The sequence below is a fragment of the Saccopteryx bilineata genome, chromosome 3 (assembly GCF_036850765.1).
Source record: "Saccopteryx bilineata isolate mSacBil1 chromosome 3, mSacBil1_pri_phased_curated, whole genome shotgun sequence".
Classification (NCBI taxonomy): Eukaryota; Metazoa; Chordata; class Mammalia; order Chiroptera; family Emballonuridae; genus Saccopteryx; species Saccopteryx bilineata.
In genome coordinates, this window is record NC_089492.1 from 35334071 (window position 1) to 35356136 (window position 22066).

The following is a 22066-nucleotide window of genomic DNA, read 5'->3' on the forward strand; positions in this document are numbered from 1 at the left end:
CTTTGAGTTTAGTTTGTTCTTTCAGTAGTTTCTTGAGGTATAAAATTAGGTTATTACAGGTATTTCTAATTTCTTAATATATACATTTATTGCTATTATCTTGGCTGCTTTTGCATAGGTTTGGAATGTTGTGTTTGCATTTCCGTTTTGATATATTAATTTTTTAAAATTTCTTCTTTGACCTGTTAGTTGCTCTGAAGTGTGTTGAGTTTCCACATATGTGTGCCCTGGCCGGAAATCGAACCCAGTACATCCACACGCTGGGCCGACACTCTACCACTGAACCAACTGGCCAGGGCCAATTTATCTCTTGTATGATGTGTACTTGTTAACAAATTATAATAGCTATACTTACTTTTAATATTTTCCTTTAACCTTTATACTAAAGTGGCTAATATACCATCCTATTATAGAATTAGTTTCCTAATTTGAGTATAGTCTCTCACCTTTGACAGTATAAAGGTGTTTGTGTGTCACTGATTAGCAATTTTTTCATTTCATTTTGAAGAACTTTCAGTATTTCCTGCAAGGCAGATATAGTGGTGATAAATTGCCTCAGCTTTTGTCTGGAATAGTCTTTATGTCTCCCTCATATACCTGAAGGATAATTTTGCTAGATACAGTATTCTTGGCTGGCAGTTTTTATCTTTATCATTTTGAATATGTAACTTCACTCTCTCCTGGGCCTGTCGAGTTTTGGCTGAAAAATCTGCTTTTCACGTTTCTTTCATGTTTCCTTTTTCCTGGCTGCACTTTATGATTCTTTATCCTTCATTTTTAGTAGTTTTATTATACTGTATCCTGGAAAAGGTGTTTTTGCAGAGATAATAACAGGGTAATCTACAGCATTAGTATAAACTTACAGTTGTGAGTACATGCAACACAGCTTATTTTTGTATTTAATTATGGTATTATAATACAGTAGGTTTATAATTGGGAATATACAAAACACAAAATTTATGCTTGCATTATTTATTATTGTATTCCATATAAACAACTGTAAACCTACTTTCGCCCACTGTGTACTAGCTTTGTAAATTGGATGTCCAAGTCTTTCCCCAGGTTTGAGTTTTCAGCTATTTTTAAATAATTTCTGCCTCCTCACACTTTTCTCCTCTGGACCCGGTTATCCTAGTATTTGCTCTTCTGAGTCCCACTGATCACAGACTTTCTCATTTTTCCTTCTCTTCTAACTGTATTATTTCAAAATTCCTATCCTCTAAGTCATTTATTCTGTCTTCCATCTGCTCTATTCTAACACAGATGCTTTCTGTTGTAGTTGTAATTTCATTCATTGATTTCTTCAGCTCCAGAATTTGTTTGGTTCTTTTATAATTTCTATCTCTTAAGTAAAAAGAGTTTGTTTTGTTCATGTATTTTCCTTTCTAATATCATTAAACTATCTTGAGTAGCACCCCTTATAAATAGGGTATATGGCCTGACCCGTGGTGGCTCAGTGGATAAAGCGTCAACCTGGAAACACTGAGGTTGCCGGTTCAAAACCCTGGGCTTGCCTGGTCAAGGCACATATGGGAGTTGATGCTTCCTTCTCCTCCCCCCCCTCCCCTCTCTATAATGAATAAATAAAATCTTAAAATAAATAAATAAATAATAGGGTATATGTTCTAAGACTCCCAGTGGGTCCCTGAAGCTGCAGATAATATCAAACCCTACACATATTACACTCCCTCCCCTTATACATACTACCTACAATAAACTGGGCACAGTAAGAGATTAACAACAACTATAGATTAAAACAACAGACTATTCATACAGTTACATGGATAGCTTTGGGTCCATTATTCAGTAAAATAAGGGTTGCTTGAACACAAGCACTGTAATATTGCTCAAGTCAATCTGCAAACCATTATAGTGTTATCAGAATACACTGGACCCAAGGATGATTCACATCCCAGACAAGATGGACAGGGATGTGAAATATCATCAAGCTGCTCAGAATTGTGCACTAAAACTTAGGTTGCTTATTTCTGGAATTTTCTATTTAATTTTTGTAACAACTGAAAATGAAAAAAGCAAAACTGTAGATGGGAGAATACTCTAAATTCTTGATCAGCTAGATGACAGTGTTCTGTGGCTTTGAGCTTGGTCATTGGAGAATTTTCTTTCAGGGGTAACATTTTCGTGATTTTTTCATGTTCCTTGTATTTTCATATTGCTGTGTTCACGTCTGAGGAAGCAGACAACTCCTTACATCTTGACTGGTTGCCTTCAGATGGGGTGCTGCTTGTGACTGTTGGGGTTGCCATGTCAAGGCTGCCTCATTTTTGAATGGGAAGACTTATTCCACTTTTACTGCCCCTCTTGAGGCAGAGTTCTTAACCTTTTATATCTTTTCTTGTAACTCATCAGGCTGGCTGCTGGAAACCTCTTTGGTTTTCCAAAAAGTGGTGCTGTAAATCTAGTTTGTAGTTTTTCTCTTGCCAACAGACTGTGGTCCGTTTTTCTGAGAACACTGATTATTAAATGTGCTTTTACTACTGCGGTCAGGAGCATGTTCAAGGATCCGGCCACAGAGTGGGAGGGGTGTGGGTTTAGCACTCAGGGCATTAGTGATACCCACGGACCCAGTGGGGAGATTGAGTAGGATAATCCAGAGGCTAGTGGGCAGATTTCCTGATGAAGTCCTGAAGTTGTCAGCAGGAACCATGTTCCTTTAAAGCGCTCTGCTGTTCTCATCTGCTTCCTCCACTTTCTCTTACCTCCCCTCAGTGATGGAAGTACCACCTCAGCACTCTGGGTGCAGCTGGAGAGAACTGGATTTCTCTGGTTGTGACCCACACAACAGGGACAGACAGGCGTTCACCCACCACCTCTGCAGGACATGCTGCCATCAGCAGACAGCTTAGCCCCATGCAGCAGCTAGGTCCTGGGTATATACAACCAACACAAGAAAATGTTTCTTTTTTATGTCTCTACTCTGAAGTTACTAACACACTCCGTTATTCACTTTTGTAAAAATTTAATAGCATTAAAAAGGAGAAAACTATTATGTTTGCATGAAGACTAGAATTAAATACTATTACAGTAGATTTTCATTTATGAACAAAGAACAGTTGGCAGAGTTTGAAAGATACCATTTACCCACAATGATATTTAAAATATTCTGTAATTATAAAAGTTAGACAAAATAAACATGAAATAAGTGATATTCATCTTTCATCTTCACCTCTAAAGAACAAGAAGATGCTCCAGAAACAAAGAACTGACTAAAGACTACAGAAATAAGTTTTGATGGTATACTGATAGAAACCCAAATGTTTTAAGAAATACCTTTACTCTGACTCAGTTAATAAAAGAGCTTCAATATGATGGGTTCTTTATTTTCCCTTTTACATTAAGTTAATGAATATGGTCATGCTTAAAAAAAGGGATAAGAAGAGGGGGAAGAAGATGGTTCAATATTTGAGGAAAATATGGGGGTGATAATGCAAAGAGAAATGAAGGCTCAGTTTGCTTTCATATATTTGTTTTTTTACTGTTTATATGAGCAATTGATAAGGGAAAGAAGCCTTTAAAAGTCTAATAAAGGTGATAGAAATTTTTGGCAATTTTTGTTCTTAATTGTTAGGCATTGCTTCCGTATTAGAAAAAAGTTCCTCTTAAAGCTCTAATGATCACAATTTATTTAATAATCATTTCATATTATGGATTTAAATACTGCCTTATCTTAGCAGACTATGATACACAAGTCATATATAATGGAATATATATATGTTAGGAAATAACAGTAATGTAATCATCACTGTTAATGATTTTTCACTGTAAAAAATGCATTTTAAAGAAACAGCTTTCTGTCAAACTTAAGTGGACTTTTTCACAGCCCAAAGAAATGTAATTTAACTCAAATTTTTGACAAGTTATTAAAAGAAAATGTATGATATAAATTAAAATGCATCCTAAGTTCCAAACATACTTCTTATTAAATATAAAGATGTGACCTCATACATAAGAAAATATTTACAACTAATAAAAAGCACATTGTAGAATATACACGTTTAAGTATAAAAATAAGTACAATATTTTATAGTCCAGGCCCAGGGATCTTTTTTAAGCAAGGTTTTATCCATGCAACTGTATTATAATGCCACTTCATTAGCATTACTAAAACACATGCATGGAAGAAATCTAACAATAATCTTGACTTAAAGCTCATACTGTCTTTTCAGGGTCTGTACATCTTCTACAGTAAAATGCTTGTTTGGTGTGTCCGAGAGGTCATCAAAAAGATGTTCAATCTGCTCCCTTTGGCCCTTGCTAATTAGTGTCAACACCATCTGAAAGGAGAAAATTTATATTAGAATAAAAAATTAACATTTTAAAGTTACAGAAAGCCTGAAAATATCTATCTCTTTCCCTTTTTCTTTTTTTTAAAGTGAGAGGAGGGGAGATAGTGAGGCAGACTTCTGCATGTGTCCCAACCCCACCTGACAACCCCATCTGGGGCCCATGCTCTATAGCGAGCTATTTTTAGCGCCTGAGGCTGATGTGCTCCAACAGAGCTAGCCTAAGTCCCTGGGGCCACACTTGAACCAACTGAGCCACTGGCTATGGGAGGGATAAAGGGAAAGAAGTGGGAGGGGGGGTGAGAAGCAGATGGTTGTTTCTCCTGTGTCCTGACCAGGAATCGAACTGGGGACATCCAAGCACCAGGCCGATGCTCTCATCACTAAGGCACTGGCCAGGGCCAAAATCAATCTCTTTTAATAAGATACTCTGCCACTTACCTTAAACCTTTCTGCTTTACTCAGGTATAAAAGATGCTGATATACCAATGAGGGATCCTTATCAATAAGATGACTTTTCAGCGACTGAATGAGGAGGAGGAATATATCCCCTTCAAGCTTGTTACTCAACAATGTAGGCAAATCCCGCGGTTCAGTGATGGATAAAAGATGTGCGCAGGCTGCATTATCTCTTCTAGCACTGAGAGCGTTTATAACCTGTCCGAATTCATAGGCATTGTTAGGCTTGGTGATCAGTAGTTTTCCATGGCATTCTGGTGGCCCGCTGCTTGTGTCCCCCTTCTCTGAAGCACGGCAGCCACTGGAGGTCCTTTCACACCCTTCGTGGCCTTCGTTCACCTTAATGAGGAAAAAACTACGCTGTGACACAAGCAACAGGCACTGAGCGCATCCCAAGTTACATTTATTAAAATGGGAAGGAACTGAAAAACACAACCATATTTTGGTCAAGTTCTAAGTGAAAAATGTCTGATTTGTAATAAATCATAAAATCTACTTTTTCTGGGAAAAGAAGTTTTAAGGTGTTAGTAGTCCTTTATAAAAGTATTTTGTAAAGTTTAAAATATTTTTAACATTGAAGATGAAAATTTAACAGAGTGGTAAACATATTTTTCAGTTCTTCTTAAAACAGTTTTTCTTTCCTCCTTTGAGGAAAATCACTTCCTAACCTCCAACATTCTGGCATCTGACTCGGTGGAAAGGCAGTGTGGTAAGTGAGATGCTATCGTTCAGGAACACACAGGGACTCGTGGCCGACATTCCTCACTGAGGGCAAAGCAAGCCGAAGCACAAGACACTGAGGAGCTGAAATCACGCCGGGAGGTTTGACTCTGGGTAGTCCAAGATCTCTGAGGAGGCTGGCCTTGTTTCAGAGTGATGAAAGGGACCGAGTTAAACTGGAAAATCTCTACAGCGGTTCTCAACCTGTGGGTCGCGACCCTGGTGGGGCTCGAACGACCAAAACACAGGGGTCACCTAAAGCCATCGGAAAATATCGGAGTGGCTTGCAGGGCCACTGAAACAAATCAGTCCTGTCGGGATTCTCCAGGTTCACGCGGAGGCAGAGCGCAGTGGCAACAGGCTCCCAGGGCAATCTGGAGCAGACACAATGCCCAACACAGGCCAGGCAGAGAAGGGCTGGGGCAGAGGGCAGAGGGCCGGACCTAAGGCAGGCTCCAGCACTGTCATGGACCACACTGGGAGATTCAAGGGCATTATCACAGCAAAGGAAACGTTTATAATTGGTTAAAATTTCCTCATTGAGCATCAGAACAAAACACAACACAAAATTTAAAAATTTTTTGTAGAACTCCTAGGAGTATGACCTTAAAATCCAATAGAAGATTTTTTAAAAAGTGCTTTCCAAGATAATCAAATGTAAATACCTCTTGAATCTCAATTTTCCTTCTCTCCTTTTCTTTGCTGAATGATGTTGTTTTATCCTTCACGTTAAGGAATCTGGTGACCTCTTCCAGTTCCATCTTTGCCTCAACAACACTTGAGTCCAGCAGGAGAACTTTATTGAGATCATTTAAACTGTTTTGATAATTCTGAAAATAGAAAGGCCAAGGAAATGATTTTCACAGACAACAGGGAAGGGGCAGTGAGAGTGAGGGTGGCCGCTGAGCCGTGCAGGGAAGTCCTGGGCTCCCTTCAGCACCATGTAAATACTGCACCACAGAACACAGCACACACACACACACACACACACACACACCCATGAAAGACAGAAGACAGGCTCTGGAGTTCGAAGACTCACGTTAAATTCTGTATCACCAAAACTTTCACAGTCCCTAACACATGTGGGCACGTAATTGTTGTCGGCTAAAGAAGTGAAACCATGGACACCCTGCTGTTAGCACCTACTATCAGTGAAACTTGAACAAGAGCCTACTTAACCTTTCCGAGCTTCAGACTTTTTATCTTTAAAATAGAAATAAAAGTTTCTCTATTCTAGTTTTCATGAGGCTGTACTAAGTGATAAATGAATTAAAATAATATGGGTGGTTTAAACCTACAAAGGGCTACACAAATGTTAATTGTCATCATATTATCCTGTTTCATAAAACCCTTCACGGCTTTATGCTGTTCAAATAGACTAGAATTAACATTTATTCTTCCACAAAGAATCAGACAATACATTGCATAAGTCAAGGGGAAAGAAAAGAAATCTAAGTTTAATAAAACACAGCAGGGAAGCTGGTAGCAGAGACATATCACAAAATCAGTCCGCTGTGACAGCCCACCATTTTAGAGCTCCAGATCACACCCATGTGTTGATTAAACCAAAATTAATTCTGTGAGGAGGCGAAGAATTACAATCACATGTAACCTCTCTGAGTATTCATAACATGTCAATAACAGTGTACTCTGAAGGTTGAGGCGCAGGACAGGTAGCCAGTGTCATGTGACAGTCCTGAGGGACTAACTATAATGCCACATCCCTTCCCCCTCCACCTAGAAACATACCAGAACAGAGTATCAGAATGGTGAGTTAAGACATGGCCTTAAATCTTCCCTAATTTATATGGATAAAATGGTAAATTATTTACAAACTATAACACATTATGCACTATTAGTGACAAATCTCTATATACAATTGTGTAACAACACAGCTGGAACCTGCTACAAAAAACAAATGGCACTGTGTTTCTACTCTAAGTGTTGTAGGCGGCACCACAATGACCGGCAAGTATGTGGGCAGCAGGGCGAGCTGAGGGAGCCCGTTCTTACCATTCTCGGGACTGTTTGACAACAGCCCTATAAATACTAATGCTTACTGTCTCCATTTTAAAGATGAGAAAACTGAGGCATAGAAAGATAATCTTTGGAAGATCAAGGCAGCAAGGGTCAGAGGGGAATGAATGGTAATACCTGAAAATAGAGATTTCTAAGCCACAAAATGAAAGGCCAACACTGCAAGTGTCAATATGATTTTTTTCCATCTATTCCAGAAAAGTCAGTGCCTAAAGAGTAATCTGTCTGATTGAAGGAGACCTAAGAAAACAGGAAATATACTTTGGTAAAGTGTTACATCAAAGGCAGGCGAGTGTGCTAAGAGGACAGACAGTGACAGCATCAAGCAGGGAGGCAAGGGAAGATGGTGCCAGTCTGCTGGGTCCCACAGAGTGGTCAGGCAAGGGTCATTCACCTGACAGACGGCCAGGACCACCTCCACGTGCCAGGAACTGGGAACACCTTGGGAGTAAGAACAGCTGTGGTCCCTGCCCTTATGGGAGCTTACATCTTATGAAGGGAAACAAGAGAAAAAAAGTACACAAATGAATAAATGAGTATGGACTGTCATTAATGCAATTTAAAAACCGCAGGACCTGACCAGTGGTGGAGCAGTGGATAGAGCATCATCCTGGTCCCAAGTTCTAAACTGCAAGGTCGCCAGGTTGAGCATGGGCTCACCAGCTTGAGCGTGGGATCACTGACAAGATCCCAAGGTCGCTGGCTTGAGCCCAAGGTTGCTGGCTTGAGCAAGGGGTCACTGGCTCAGCTGGAGCCCCCAGGTCAAGGCATGTATGAGAAGTAATCAATGAACAACTATGAGTTGATGTTTCTCATCTCTCTCCCTTCCTGTCTGTATCTCTCTCTCTCTCCCTCACTCTCGTACTAGATAAAAAAAAAAAAAGAAAACCAAAGGTTGAGAGGGATGCTAATGAAGGAAAGGAGTCTCCCTTTGATACAGCTGTCAGAGAATACAAGGCCTGAAAAGGAACCAGCCATGCAGACTGGAAGGAAGAAGAAAGCTTACACAGAGAAAAGTGTGACTGGCAGAAAGGAGAATGTTACAAGGTGCTATTGACCACATTAGGCCTTAAAAGAAATGATGAAATATAATCACATGGGTCTGTGATAACATTTACTATTAACAGATGTGCTTAGTGCCCCAAGCTCGAATAACAATAATTTTATAAGATACTATACTCTTTTTAAATTTTTTATAAAGATTTTATTTATTCATTATAGAGAGGGGAGAGAGAGAGAGAGAGAAGGGGGGAGGAGCAGAAAGCATCAACTCCCATATGTGCCTTGACCAGGCAAGCCCAGGGTTTTGAACCAGCAACCTCAGCGTTTCTAGGTTGACACTTTATCCACTGTGCCACCACAGGTCAGGCAAGATACTATACTCTTTTTGATATCTTGGTCTTGAAGCATCCCCAAATGGTAGTAAAATCCGTGAGGCAGGCACCAGGTCTTATTCACCTCTCTGTTCCTAACACCTAGCACGTAAGTGTCACTCAATTAGGTAACAGCTTTTCTTGTGAAGAACAGCTGTACATTAAGAAAAGCTCTGTATTTTTCAAAACTAGCACACAGAAAAAAAAATTAAACCCAGCAAGAAAATAAACAAAAGATCCAAGAAAGCAGAGTGTTCGCTGAGAGCTTAAGGCAGGGCACCTGCCACCGTGGGCCCTTGTGCCACCTCCTCCTGTCCGTCACACCAGGAAGCAGGTCCAGGTGGGACACATTTATAAACAGCCGCAGCCTTTGCAGATCCTGAAATTAAACATACTTAGCACATAACTCAAAGGACAGGCTACATAAGTCAAGCTGTAAGAAGTCAAACCAGAAAAACAAGCTGCCGGCCTCCTAATTTAGTAAAATAGGATTACTCAAGTTTGGGATTATCTCTCTGCATCATAATACAATTTCTAGAATTCACTCCAAGGAAGTATAAAAATCTGGTCTTTTGTTAGGTACATCTTTGACTTTCAGTCAGTCAGCTAAACAAGTTCAAAGAGCCGGGCAGCCAGAATGAGGTCAGCCTGCTCAGAGTCTGGACATATATAAACTCGTGAGCTATACAAATCGACCATTATGCACCTAAATCCATCAAGTTCAATAAAAGCCGAGTTAATTTTGAAAAGGCCTCTTGAATTCATTATGCCACACACCATCTAGTAAATCTTCAGTGAGGTTTACAAATGAGTGCTGCTAACAAAAAAGGGGCGGGGCCACTGGCACTATAAATACAGTGCAGGTGTGGTGCTTCCGCCGGCGGGAGGCACGCCCAGCCCAATGCCCAATGCAGGCAGAAGCTCCTGCGCTCAGGACCCTCCTAGATTGCCCTCCACGTACTTCTTCACGTGGCCTCTCAACTGTACCTTTTATGATGTCCTTTATAACAAACTGGGAACGGAGAGAGGGAGGGTGGGAGGCGGGCGCTGCACGGGCCCACTGTCGTGGGGTCATCTTGCAGCACCCGCAGACAGTGGCCCTACTGCAACCTGAGTGGATCGAGGATCTAGCGAAGCCTGACCGCTCAGTGCACAGACTGTGCTCAGTTTGAACATGCAAAGCATGACCACCCTCTCCCAACCAAGCCTAGGTTTCACAGAATGTATTCTTAGACATGCCCTCTCAGTGATGGGCATGGGATTAAAAGAACTGTCTCAAACTCAGTAAGGTCAAAAACCAAACCACTGCTCTTCCCCCCAAACTTTTCCCCCTCCTATATTCCCCTAATCACACTGTACCACTCAGCCTCCAGGGACAGAACCTGGGGGCCACCCCCCCGCACCCCGTTCCCTCTCCCCTCCAGTCAACTTTACCGTCAAACAACTTCAACTAATCCCTCACCTTCTGTGACGAACTGACTGTGTTCCCCCTCAACATCCATATTTGAAGTCCTAACCCGCACACCTCAGAATGTTCCATATTTGTAGTTAGGTTCTTTAAGGGGTAATCAGGTGGAAAGGAGGGCTTTAGGGGGCCGCTCCTCCAGTGTGACTGGTAGTCCTATAAACGGCGGAATGTGGACAGCGACACTCATGGAGGGAAAATGAAGTGAAGAACAGGAGAAGGCAGCCATCCACAAACCAGGACAGGGGCCTGGACACATCCTTCCCTCACAATCCTCAGGAGGAACTGACCCTGCCAACCCCTCAATCTCAGACTCCTAGCCTTCAGAACCATGAGAAAGGAAATTTTTGTTGTTTCAGCCCCTATCTCTGGTACTCTGTTCGGTAGCCTTGGCAAACTGACATACCTCTCTCTTCCTTCTGGGATCTGCTTCTTACCTTGATGGCCTCTCCACTAATCTCCCTACTACATGCTTAGCCCCCTTTGATCCACCTTCCACACTGTCCCCAAATCTGATCCACCATACTGCCACCCTGTGGGCTCCCATCACTCTCAGGACCAAACCCAGCCTCCACAGCATGGCCTCCCAGGACCCTCACGGTCTAACCATCTCTCTCCTCCCCAACTCCCATGTACACCTGCCCTCCGGGTGGACCAGTTCATAAACAAGTTCATAAAAAGTGTGCACAAGAATGTTGTAGCAGTGTTATCCAAATAGCCCCCAAACTGAAAAACACCTAAATGTCTTAACTGTTGACCATGTAAAATAAACTGTGGTATATTCATACAACTCTCGATGTTTATACTGTATGGATAAATCTCAGATGCTACACTGAGCAAAGGGGCCAGAATACAGTAAACTCTACATGATTACATTTCTGTTAACATAAAAAACTAATTGCCTGAGGTGGGGGGAGGGAGACTAAAGGCAACGGGAAAAGGAACTTTCTGGAGAGAAGGAAACGTTTTCTATCTTGACTTGGACAGTGGCTACGTGGGATACACATTATCAAAGCCAATGACAAAATTAAGAAAACAACCCCATTTATAACTGCACCAAAAAGAATAAAATACCTAGGAACAAATTTAACCAAGGAAATGAAAGATCTGTATACTAAAAACTCTAAGATACTGATAAAAGAAACTGAAGACTGTAGAAATAAATAGAAAGATATTTTATTCTGTGTTCATGGATGGGAAGAATATTGTTAAAATGTCCATATTACCCAAAGCAATCTACAAAATCAATTCAATCCCTATCAAAGTTCCAAAGGCATTTTTCACGGAAAGAAGAAAATCCTAAAATTTGTATGGAATCACAAAACACCCTAAAGAGCCAAAGCAATCTTGAAAAAAACAAAACTGGAGGTATTACATTTCCTGTTTTCAAACTCTACTACAGTTACAGCAGTCAAACCAGTACAGTATTGGCATAAACACACAGATGTATAGTAGATCAGTGACAAAGAATAGAGCCTAGAAATACACTCACACATATAATGGTCAATTAACTTATACCAAAGGAGCTAAAAATTCTCTTTGGTGAAAGGACAGTCTCTTCAAAAAATGGTGTTGGGGAAACTGGACAGCTCCCCACAGAAGAATGAAAAGGAACCTCGATCTTTACCATACACAAAAAAATCAACTCAAAATAGATTAAAGACTTGAATTAAAGATTAGAAGAAAACATAGGCAATAAGCTTCTTGACTTCAGTCTTGGCAATGATTTTTAGATTTGACACCAGAACAAAGGGTACCAAAAGCAAACATAAACAAAGTGGGATTATATCAAACTAAAAAACTTCTGCACAGCAAAGATAACCATTAACAAAATAAAAAGAAAACTACTGAGTGGGAGAAAAAATTTGCAAATCATATATATGACAAGGGATTAACATCAAAAATATATATAGAACTCATGCAATTCTATAACAAAATAACAATCAGATTAAAAAATGGGCAGAGGAACTGAATAGACATTTTCCAAAGAAGACAATATAGATGGGCAGCAGGTACATGAAAAGATACTCTAATTATCAAGGAAATGCAACTCAAAACCACAATGAGTTATCATCTAACACCTGTTAGAATGGCTATTCAAAAATACAAAAAACAGCAAGTGTTGATAAGGAAGTGGAGGAGGAAAGGGAGCCTTGTGCTCTGTTGGTGGGAATGTAAATTGATGTGGCCACGATAGAAAGCAGTATGAAGGATCCTCAAAATTAAAAACTGAACTACCCTCAGTGGTAGAGTGTCGGCCTGACGTGCAGGAGTCCCGGGTTCGATTCCCGGCCAGGGCACACAGGAGAAGCGCCCATCTGCTTCTCCACCCCTCCCCTCTCCTTTCTCTCTGTCTCTCTCTTCCCCTCCCGCAGCCAAGCCTCCGTTGGAGCAAAGTTGGCCCGGGTGCTGAGGATGGCTCCATGGCCTCTGCCTCAGGCACTAGAATGGCTCTGGTCGCAACAGAGCAACGCCCCAGATGGGCAGAGCATCGCCCCCTGGTGGGCATGCTGGGTGGATCCCAGTCGGGTGCATGCGGGAGCCTGTCTGACTGCCTACCCGTTTCCAACTTCAGAAAAATACAAAAACAAACAAAAAAAAGTCTGAACTACCATATGATCCAGCAATTCTACTTGTGGATATACAGTGTGTCCGTAAAGTGATGATGCACTTTTGACTAGTCACAGGAAAGCAACAAAAGATGACAGAAATGTGAAATGTGCACCAAATAAAAGGAAACTCTTCCAGTTTCATACCTATTCAGTGCAGTTCGATGTGGGCTCACACACAGATTTTTTAGGGCTCCTTAGGTAGCTATCCCGTATAGCCTCTACAGACTCGTCACTGACTGATGGCCTACCAGAACGGGGTTTCTCCACCAAACTGCTGGGTTTCCTTCAACTGCTTATCCCACCGAATAATGTTATTCCTATGTGGTGGCGCTTTGTTATAAACGCGCCAATATTCATGTTGCACTTTGGTCACGGATTCAAATTTAGCGAGCCACAGAACACACTGAACTTTCCTCTGTACCGTCCACATCTCTACTGGCATGGCCGTGGGCTGCTCCGCTGTATACACAGTGTTACGTCATCATCTGCACATGCGCACATGCTGCCACATCATCCTACAGAAACTGGGAGGGTTTTCCTTTTATTTGGTGCAGATTTCACATTTCTGTCGTCTTTTGTTGCTTTCCTGTGACCAGTCAAAAGTGCACCATGACTTTACGGACACACTGTATATCCAAAGGAAACAAAGACACTAATTCAAAAAGATACCCTATTGCCATATTCATTGCAGCATTACTTACAATAGCCAAGACAAGGAAACAACGTAAATATCCAGCGAAGGAAGAATGAATAAAGAAAATGTTGTATATATATATGTACACTAAGATATTATTCAGCCATATAAAAGAAGTTAATCCGGCCATTTGCAACAACCTGAGTGGACCTTGAGGACATTATGCCAACTGAAATAAGTTAGAGAGACAATTACCATATGACCTCTCTTATATGTGGAATATAAAAAAACAAACAAACCCCAAACAAACCAAAAAAACAAACAAACCCCAAACCCCTAAACTCACAGATACAGAGAACCGATTGGTGGTTGCCAGAGGCGAGGTGGGGGATGGAGAATGAGCAATATGGGTGAAAGTGGTCTAAAGGTACAAATTTTCATTTATAAAATAAGTCAGTCATGAAGATGTAAGGTCCAGTATGATTACAGTTAGTAATACTGTATTATATATCTGAAGAGCTGCCTAGAGAGCGGATCTTAAACATTCTCATCACAAGAAAAAAACTGTGTGGCGATAGATGCTCTCAAGACACAGTGTGGTTGGCATTGTGCCATATATACATACAGCAAACCATCATGCTATACACCTGAATTTACTACTATGCCAATGAAAAACAACCTTTGCAGAGAAAAATATCCAAGACTTGCACACTTACAATGTATGAATTTAATAGTATTAAGCCTTAATCAAATTGACTTTTATTAGTTGATTCTTGCATGTGCCCTGACTAGGAATCGAACCGTCAACTGTGTCATATTGGGACAATTTTCTAACCCAGCTAGGGCCATCAAATTGATTTTTAAGGCAATACTATTTCAGAGAATGTCATTTTGTTCTGTATGTTCTGATTTTTCCTTGTGATTTTTTTTTTACAGAAGTGAACACTGATTCAAGTTTTCCATGCAGGAGAATCAGCGTAAACAAAAGCGTAACTAAACAATACTTGCTCTGAAACTCATTTTCTTAGAGAAGAATGCCACTCTACAGTCTCCTACTGACCACCAGCCAAGCTAAGGCCCAAATCACAGGAGCTTCCCCATCTCTGATATGTCCCCACCCTCTTCTGTTCTGAGGCTTTCCCCCACCCTGCCGACACCCCAGTGCTTTGCTGGAGAACTCCGATGACACTGCTGGGGACCTTGAGTAATTCAGTACCAAACATTCCTGCCCCTTGGACTAGGCCTCAGGACTGGTTAGTATAGAACTAAGATGAAATCCCAGGATAACCTCGCTCCCATTCCACAATCCCGAGACTGATGTTCATGAAAACCACGTGATTTGCTCAGAGCTGAACTTCACATATGAAAAAGAAAATTTCCTCACCTTGAGTCCTTTGTGAGCAAGAGCTCGTCTATAGCACGCTTTCACGTTCCTGTTATCTATCTGAAGAGCCTGATCACAGTCCTGCTTTGCCTCTTCAAACTGGCACAGCTTCAAGTAACAGAGAGCTCTGGTATAATGTAACGGAACTCAGTATTATGAAAGCGAAAGAGAACATACCTATAAATTTAGACAGCTAAGATAAATCAGAAAACAGTTCAAGAAGTATATTTCTAAACCACAGCTGTTTCTCAACTGAAACCTAACACTTAAGTCCAATTATGACATTTTCTTGCAATACTTGTAATTATGGCACTGAGGATACAACTACAAACAAAACAAGAGTCCCAGCCATCAAGGAAGAGACAGACAATTGTGTTTAAAACAAGAAAGCACAGTAAAATCTGTATAAGATGCGCTGGGAGAACACAGCTGAGAATATCATCAGATCTGGTGGGGCTGAGGAGAGGGGAAGAGCAGTCAGAAAAGACTTCCTGGAAGAAGTGACACTGAAGTATGAAGTGAGAGTATTCAAAGCAAAGGTACTGGGGTGAGAGGTAAGATACAGGGAGGGGAGAGTGAAGGCCACGGGCACAGCATGCACAGTTCTACAGTGAGAGCGTGATGTTCCTGAAGGATTAAGACAAGGGCCACATGGCCACAGTGCAGGAATGGGACTGGAAGAGTGGACAGATCAGATCACAAGGGACCTTGTAAATCATGGCAAGGAGGTTGAGCTTTATCCTGAACTTAATGGGTTTTTAAATAGGGCCTGACATGTTCACCATGTTCAGAGAGATCACTCTAACTGCAACTTGGGGAATGAGAAAAGAGGGAACAAGATTGTGCAGCACACCATGAGAGTACTGAAGATGTCAGAAAAAGACCGTGGTCATCCGGAGCGGGGAGTAATGGTGATGGTGGAGAGAAAGGCTCACACTTAAAGTGAAATTTAGAAGGTAGGACATCGAGCTTCTGACAAACTCGGAGAGGTGAGGGAGGACATCTTGTCATGAGTGCAGAAGGGAGGGGAGCGCTCAAGTCCAAAACTCAGAGACAGAGTTAGAGGCCATAACTGGAAGGTGGTAAACCAACCAGCGGAGAACAGAATGGCCAATGGGCACAGAGAGCAAAAACTGTATACACTTTTAGAACCCCAAGAATACCAGAGGGAAAAGAGGAGAGCTAGGCAATGAGCTGTCTGCCCACCACCACGGGGAGATGGTGCCCTCAGGGAAAACTGAGTGACCATTAATGCACAATACCAGAGGCTGAACAGAAGGGTAGAAATATACCTGGTGCAGTCAGTGATAAATCTTTGGCTAAAAAGTTACCAATAGAGAATAATGTACAAAAACAAAGCAGTGAGAAGTTCAATTAAAAAGACTTCATCTGAAACAGCTAGGAAAACTCACACTATGCGTCTCTACAGTCCCTACAGTTCCTATGTAGAAACTACACCTTATTTTACTTGTCACTCCAGACTCTACCTACTCCCTAAAATTCTCCAAATCACCATCTTTTAACATAACGTGGTGAAGATGACACCTGAGCAGCATTCCAGAACAATCTGGCCATTCCTACTGCACATAAAAAGATGTTGGTCCCCTTCCTTCCCTAGCACTTCAAGAAATAAGAGCACTTAAGTCACTAATTTGAAAGGCAAGTGTTCCCACTCCTCCCATGGAGAACAATGGTCAGGCCTACAGCTGCAGCAAGGCCGGATGGCAGGACGGCTCAGAGCAGCCCCAGTCAAAGCCGGAAGCGCAGCCTGTGCCTAATAGGCCGCATCAGACCTCCCAGCCGCCACACCTCATGTTTTCAATCTTTCCAGAACTGGTATGGCCCCCACCTCTTAGACAACTTGCTATATAAATTCTCAGGACCATGGGGAAAAACTCTGACAATTAATCTGTCTATATTTTTAATAAAAAATATTAACATAATATATAAAGTTACAAAGAACTTGCCTGTTTGTATAAATGGCACACTCCTTATTGTTAATCTTTAAGCATTCACTGTATTTACTAACAGCATCTTTATAGTTTTTGTCCTTTACACACTGATTTCCTTCTTCTTTAAGGGTTTTAAACATGTTTTCATCTATAAACCCAAAAAATTAAAAAAAGATTGAAGTATTTATAAGAGTATACATAAAATCTTAAGTACATCTGTAAGTAAATCTTCCATTGCGAATGAACCTGACCCATACCATAAAGAGCTAGAATCTAAATGGGACAAAACTTGTGTATACAAATTTAAAAGATAAACTGGCTATAGGTAAAACTAATTATATAATGACATTTATTTCAAATCAGAAAACAAATAATTCTGTCATTTTATTCATATTGGCATGCCTTTTCTCTCCTAGAGATAGATCTAGTGTTTTGTTAAAAAACTGTCTTGTGAAAAATGAATAAACCCATTAAAGCCTGAAGCAGACACTTACCCAGTAGCCCAAATGTCTCTGGAAAAATCATACCTCTTCACTCAGCTCCTGCAGCTTAGAGCCAACCCCACCTTAGCCACCTTTTCGAGTAATCTTTGTTTTCTTAATCAGCACTTTATATGCCCTTGGCCAAAATAATCTAAATGGTCAGAATTTTGGGCCTATGAGAGCCAATGAGCTACAATAAGATTTCTGCGGCAGTATTTATCTGGTGATTCTTGCTCTTCCCTGTGGAATGAGGGTAAAAGGGCAAGTCTGTCTGAGAATCGGTCCGACAGAGCAAGGGAAAGGCCCAGACAGAGAGTGAATGGAGAGCGTATGAGTCCTAATCCACCCTTCCTGAAGCATTCTACCTGTGGATTTCTCCACACGGGTACCAATAAAAAGCTTTTTTTTTGTTTGTTTGTTTCAAGCCTTTAAGAGTTGGGTTTTGAAACCTGCATCAGATAATCCCAACTATTATCATAACCTATTGTCTTACAGTGATCATGGCTGACTCCCTGCTCAGGATCCATTTTCCCCTCCCTGAGGGTACCTTGAGCTATCACCCTTCTCCGGGTCAGCCCACATGTTCAAGGGAAGCTGACCCTACTGATCAGGAACACGGGCCTATGCCAACCAGGGCATGGCATTTCCTCACCATAGCAACTGGCTCAGGAATGGGCACATGACCCAACAGAATAAGTACCAACAGAACTCGAGCCAACAGAACAGGATAAAAAAGCTATGACTCTAGAGCAACAAATTGCCTTATTCTTAAATCAATGCCACCAAAAGCAATGGTGTCTCTCCCTCTGGACACTGATCCGTGCAGACAGGAAGCCTCAACGGCTGTGGTCCCACCGTTTCTGGCCAGGCCTGAACCCCGATGAGCTGTGGTGATTTTAGTGCCCGCTAGGCCCTTTCAGTTACATGAGCCAAAACCATTCCTTACAATTTAAGTCAACGCATTTTCTGTTACTTGCTAGCAAAGTTTTCTAACACACATAAAGTATTAAAATTTAAAGTTTTAAATCTATATAGTAATTTTACCCTGCAAAATAACTTGATATAAAATAAAAATCTTTAACCTAATATTTAACATATATCTTTATATTCTGCAATCTAAAAATCTTGATAGATGTACTGAATTTATACTATAAACTTGAATGTAAGTGATAATCTTATTTGTCCCTCTGCATAAATGGCATAAAATGTTCATTTTTTATTTCAAATAACACAGTATTTCTGTCTGTTTCAAATTTCAAAGGGGTCAAATGAACCTCCCCATGAATCCTGGTACATATAAGCGCTAAAAAAATACTATAAAGCATTTCCCCCCTCAATTTGCTAAAAACCTTTCATCCAGCTTTTCTTCCAACAATGTTTGTAAGCCCTTGCTATCCATTCAGAATAGTCAGCACACTATGAAAAGTTGAAGCTAATTATACTTGTACTTATGATTTGCTATCACAGATCTATAGTATGGTTATTATATGTATTTTGTTAACAATAAATAGCCAGGCCCTGGCCGGCTGGCTCAGCGGTGGAGTGTCGGCCTGACGTGCAAGGGCCCCGGGTTCGATTCCCGGCCAGGGCACATAGGAGAAGCGCCCATTTGCTTCTCCACCCACCCCCCTCCTTCCTCTCTGTCTCTCTCTTCCCCTCCCGCAGCCAAGGCTCCATTGGAGCAAAGATGGCCCAGGCGCTGGGGATGGCTCCTTGGCCTCTGCCCCAGGCGCTGGAGTGGCTCTGGTCACGGCGGGCGACGCCCCGGAGGGGCAGAGCTTCGCCCCTGGTGGGCGTGCCGGGTGGATCCCGGTCGGGCACATGTGGGAGTCTGTCTGACTGTCTCTCCTCGTTTCCAGCTTCGGAAAAATACAAAACAAACAAACAAACAAAAAATAATAAATAGCCACCCCTCATTGAGCAAATGCTTTGTGCCAGGCCCCATTAATGGACTAAACAACGAGAGATCTACGTCATTGCTCTGGGACTGCTGAGTCATCTGAGCGCCATGGCAGATGGCCACTGCTTCTTCTTTCAAGGCAATGAAGAGGATGAAGGTCTAACATGAGCCACTGGGACACCACGACTCAGGAACCTCAGAGTTTCTGCAAGATGAAGCTCAACCTGGGAACATGCATGAAGTTCCTAAGCAGGCAGGAGATATGATGCCTCAGCTAGCTTTAAAGCAAAAAGCATGAGTGCAGTCACATTTACTGAACACTCTGCACAAAGAATGAGGTAGGTGTTGCAGCAATGCAGATATGTGGTCAACTATAAGGCAAAAGGAAGAACCTGCTAGATATTTATGTTGTAGGGTGTTATTTATTTCAAACACGTCAATTTTATTGGTGTAGTAGAGACCTATATGCTACCTAATTTTCTTCTTGTTAATACAATGCTAACTTAAGTTCTACTGAGTCTATTGTAATCTTACACAGTCAACATTTGCTATGCATTTTATATGCATATCTCCATTTATTACTAAGACCAACTCCATTAGATAGCTACTCATATTAACCCTTTTCATGCTCACCAGGACACTGGAGATGTGAAACAAGTCCTTAAGACTCTGTAGTTTAAAAAAAAGAAAACAGGGTCTTCAACCTAGGTCTGATTCTAATGTTTTACTGTGAAAGTATACACAGCTCAGAATAACCCTCAGAAGAAATGAATGTAGGCTTCCCCCACCTGTGATGCCCGGCTGGCGACGACTGCAGGAATCTGCCACTTGATCTGGGGGCCTCTCTTCTGGGGACCTCTCTGCTGCAGGCCATGCTCGCAGTTGCGCAGAAGTGGGCACAGAAGGTATGGCTGACAGCTTCTCCCGCCAGCCTGGCCCATCCATATCCATTAAAATTCTTGTTATTCTAAAAAAGAAAATGAGTTTTTTCTTTTGACCATGCAATTTGCATTTTATATTACCAAAGGTCATATCAAGAACTAAAGATTTACAAATGCTATGCATTTGTGTACTTCCCTGTAGAAAACACACAATCTTGAGCTATTGGCTATACACATGAACTATCTTCAAAAGGACTTTTAACTGTTGCCAAAAACTGACCCTGGCCAGATGGCTCAATGAATAGAGTTGTTGTCCCAGCACACCGAAGTTTGTAGGTTTGACTCTGGTCAGGGCACATACCAGAAGCAATCAGGAATGCACAACTAAATGGAACTAAGTGGAATGAGCTGACACTTTTCTCTCTCTCTCTCTCTCCCTACCGAACCCCTCTCTCCCTTCCTCTTTCTCTCTCTCAAATCAATAGAAAAGTTTAAAAAAAAAAGTTGCCAAAAATTATATTACTTCAGATCCTTTCTGTATCAAAAGAAAAAAAATTAAGATTTTCTAATTAATTTAAGTATGTAAAAATGAATATGCAATATAATTTTAATTTTTGAAAAGGTGAAATATAAAAATAAAATTGAGGAGGCCCAGAAGAAATGTCACTATACATTTAATATAATTACTAAATTGATAAAATGTATTATTCCTGAGAATACTCAGAAGCACTTGGGAGTTTCCATGCCCAAACTATATACTAAAGACAGGTGTACAAGACTGGGCTAAAACTAGCTGTCATGTGGAATACTGCTTTTTTCTTAAAATATTTACATGTAGTTAAGATACTCTTACCTTATATGTTTTTCACCTCTAAAATTATTCATATCTAAAATTATTTTTCATATGCATGAAAAAGAACAGGCTACTGGAGTCTACTATAAAGGCCCTTATATAAAAGACATTTACTAATAGCCTTCATAAAATTCATATTAACACTTTCCCATCACTTTAAACATACAAAGTCTCATACTTTTATTTAAAAAAAATAGAATGATTTTCTTGGAATGAATCTAGTTTTTAAAAGATCAAAACTGAAAGTTTACTGGTAATTAGTAGAATGCATTCAAGTTAGTCAACTCAGTAGAAGTACCTTTTGTATGAAAATATTTTATATTTATATAGAGACAAATATAATACAGATAATTTCCCTACAGTTTCTCTAACTGAAATTTCAATAGTGCTCTTTGGTTATGATAACTGAATATCATATATTTTAGTGAAAAATAATAAATTTGAAAAATAATGTGTAACAACCCACAACTGCAAAAGAAAAAGAAGCTTTAGAAAAGATTTTTCAAGCAAAACTTGTATTACCAGCAGAGAGGAAGGAAGAAGCAGCTGAAAAGAGATGGTGGGTTGCCAGGGAGTAAATAAGTGTATGCAGGGAAATTGAACAGAACACCCTGGAGAGGAAGAGAGGATGTGATTAATGGAAAACAGAAACAAAATAGGCACAGACGCTTAATTAAAAAAAACAAAACAAAACGTGCTGTTGCTTAAATGGAAAAGCAAGCATAAATATGGAATTCATGAAAAGGAGTAGTAAAATTTTTAAACTGGGTATTTTATATATATGGCAATACAAAAGCATCCTCATCTTATATAATGATATATCAGCAAGAACATTTCAACTTAAAAAACTGAATAAATCTTAAAAGTCAATTTGTATAAAAGAAGCTTCTTGAGCACATACTAAAAGTATAATGCAATCCTCAAAAACTGAAAAAGAATTACCATAGCACTCAGCGATTCTGCTCTGGGCATATACCAAAAGGAACTGAGAACAGACACGCAAACAAAAG

The 22066-nt window shown here is 40.7% G+C and overlaps 2 protein-coding genes across 4 annotated transcripts in view; one reads left to right on the top strand and one right to left on the bottom strand.

Moving 5' to 3' along the window:
* Nucleotides 1-22066, top strand: part of LOC136329571 (DNA-directed RNA polymerases I, II, and III subunit RPABC4-like) — a 387759-nt gene that overhangs the window by 288518 nt on the left and 77175 nt on the right. The window lies entirely within an intron of this gene.
* The window catches only part of SPAG1 (sperm associated antigen 1), a 124216-nt gene continuing 105060 nt past the window's right edge, over nucleotides 2911-22066 (bottom strand). For all 3 annotated transcript variants that reach the window (XM_066265951.1, XM_066265952.1, XM_066265953.1), the window contains 6 exons: nucleotides 20111-20289; nucleotides 16956-17088; nucleotides 14989-15115; nucleotides 6149-6313; nucleotides 4746-5102; nucleotides 2911-4295 (listed from right to left, as the gene is read on the bottom strand). In XM_066265951.1, coding sequence (XP_066122048.1) covers nucleotides 4164-4295; nucleotides 4746-5102; nucleotides 6149-6313; nucleotides 14989-15115; nucleotides 16956-17088; nucleotides 20111-20289 — 1093 coding nt within the window. In that variant the 3' untranslated portion in view covers nucleotides 2911-4163. The remainder of the gene's footprint in view (nucleotides 4296-4745; nucleotides 5103-6148; nucleotides 6314-14988; nucleotides 15116-16955; nucleotides 17089-20110; nucleotides 20290-22066) is intronic.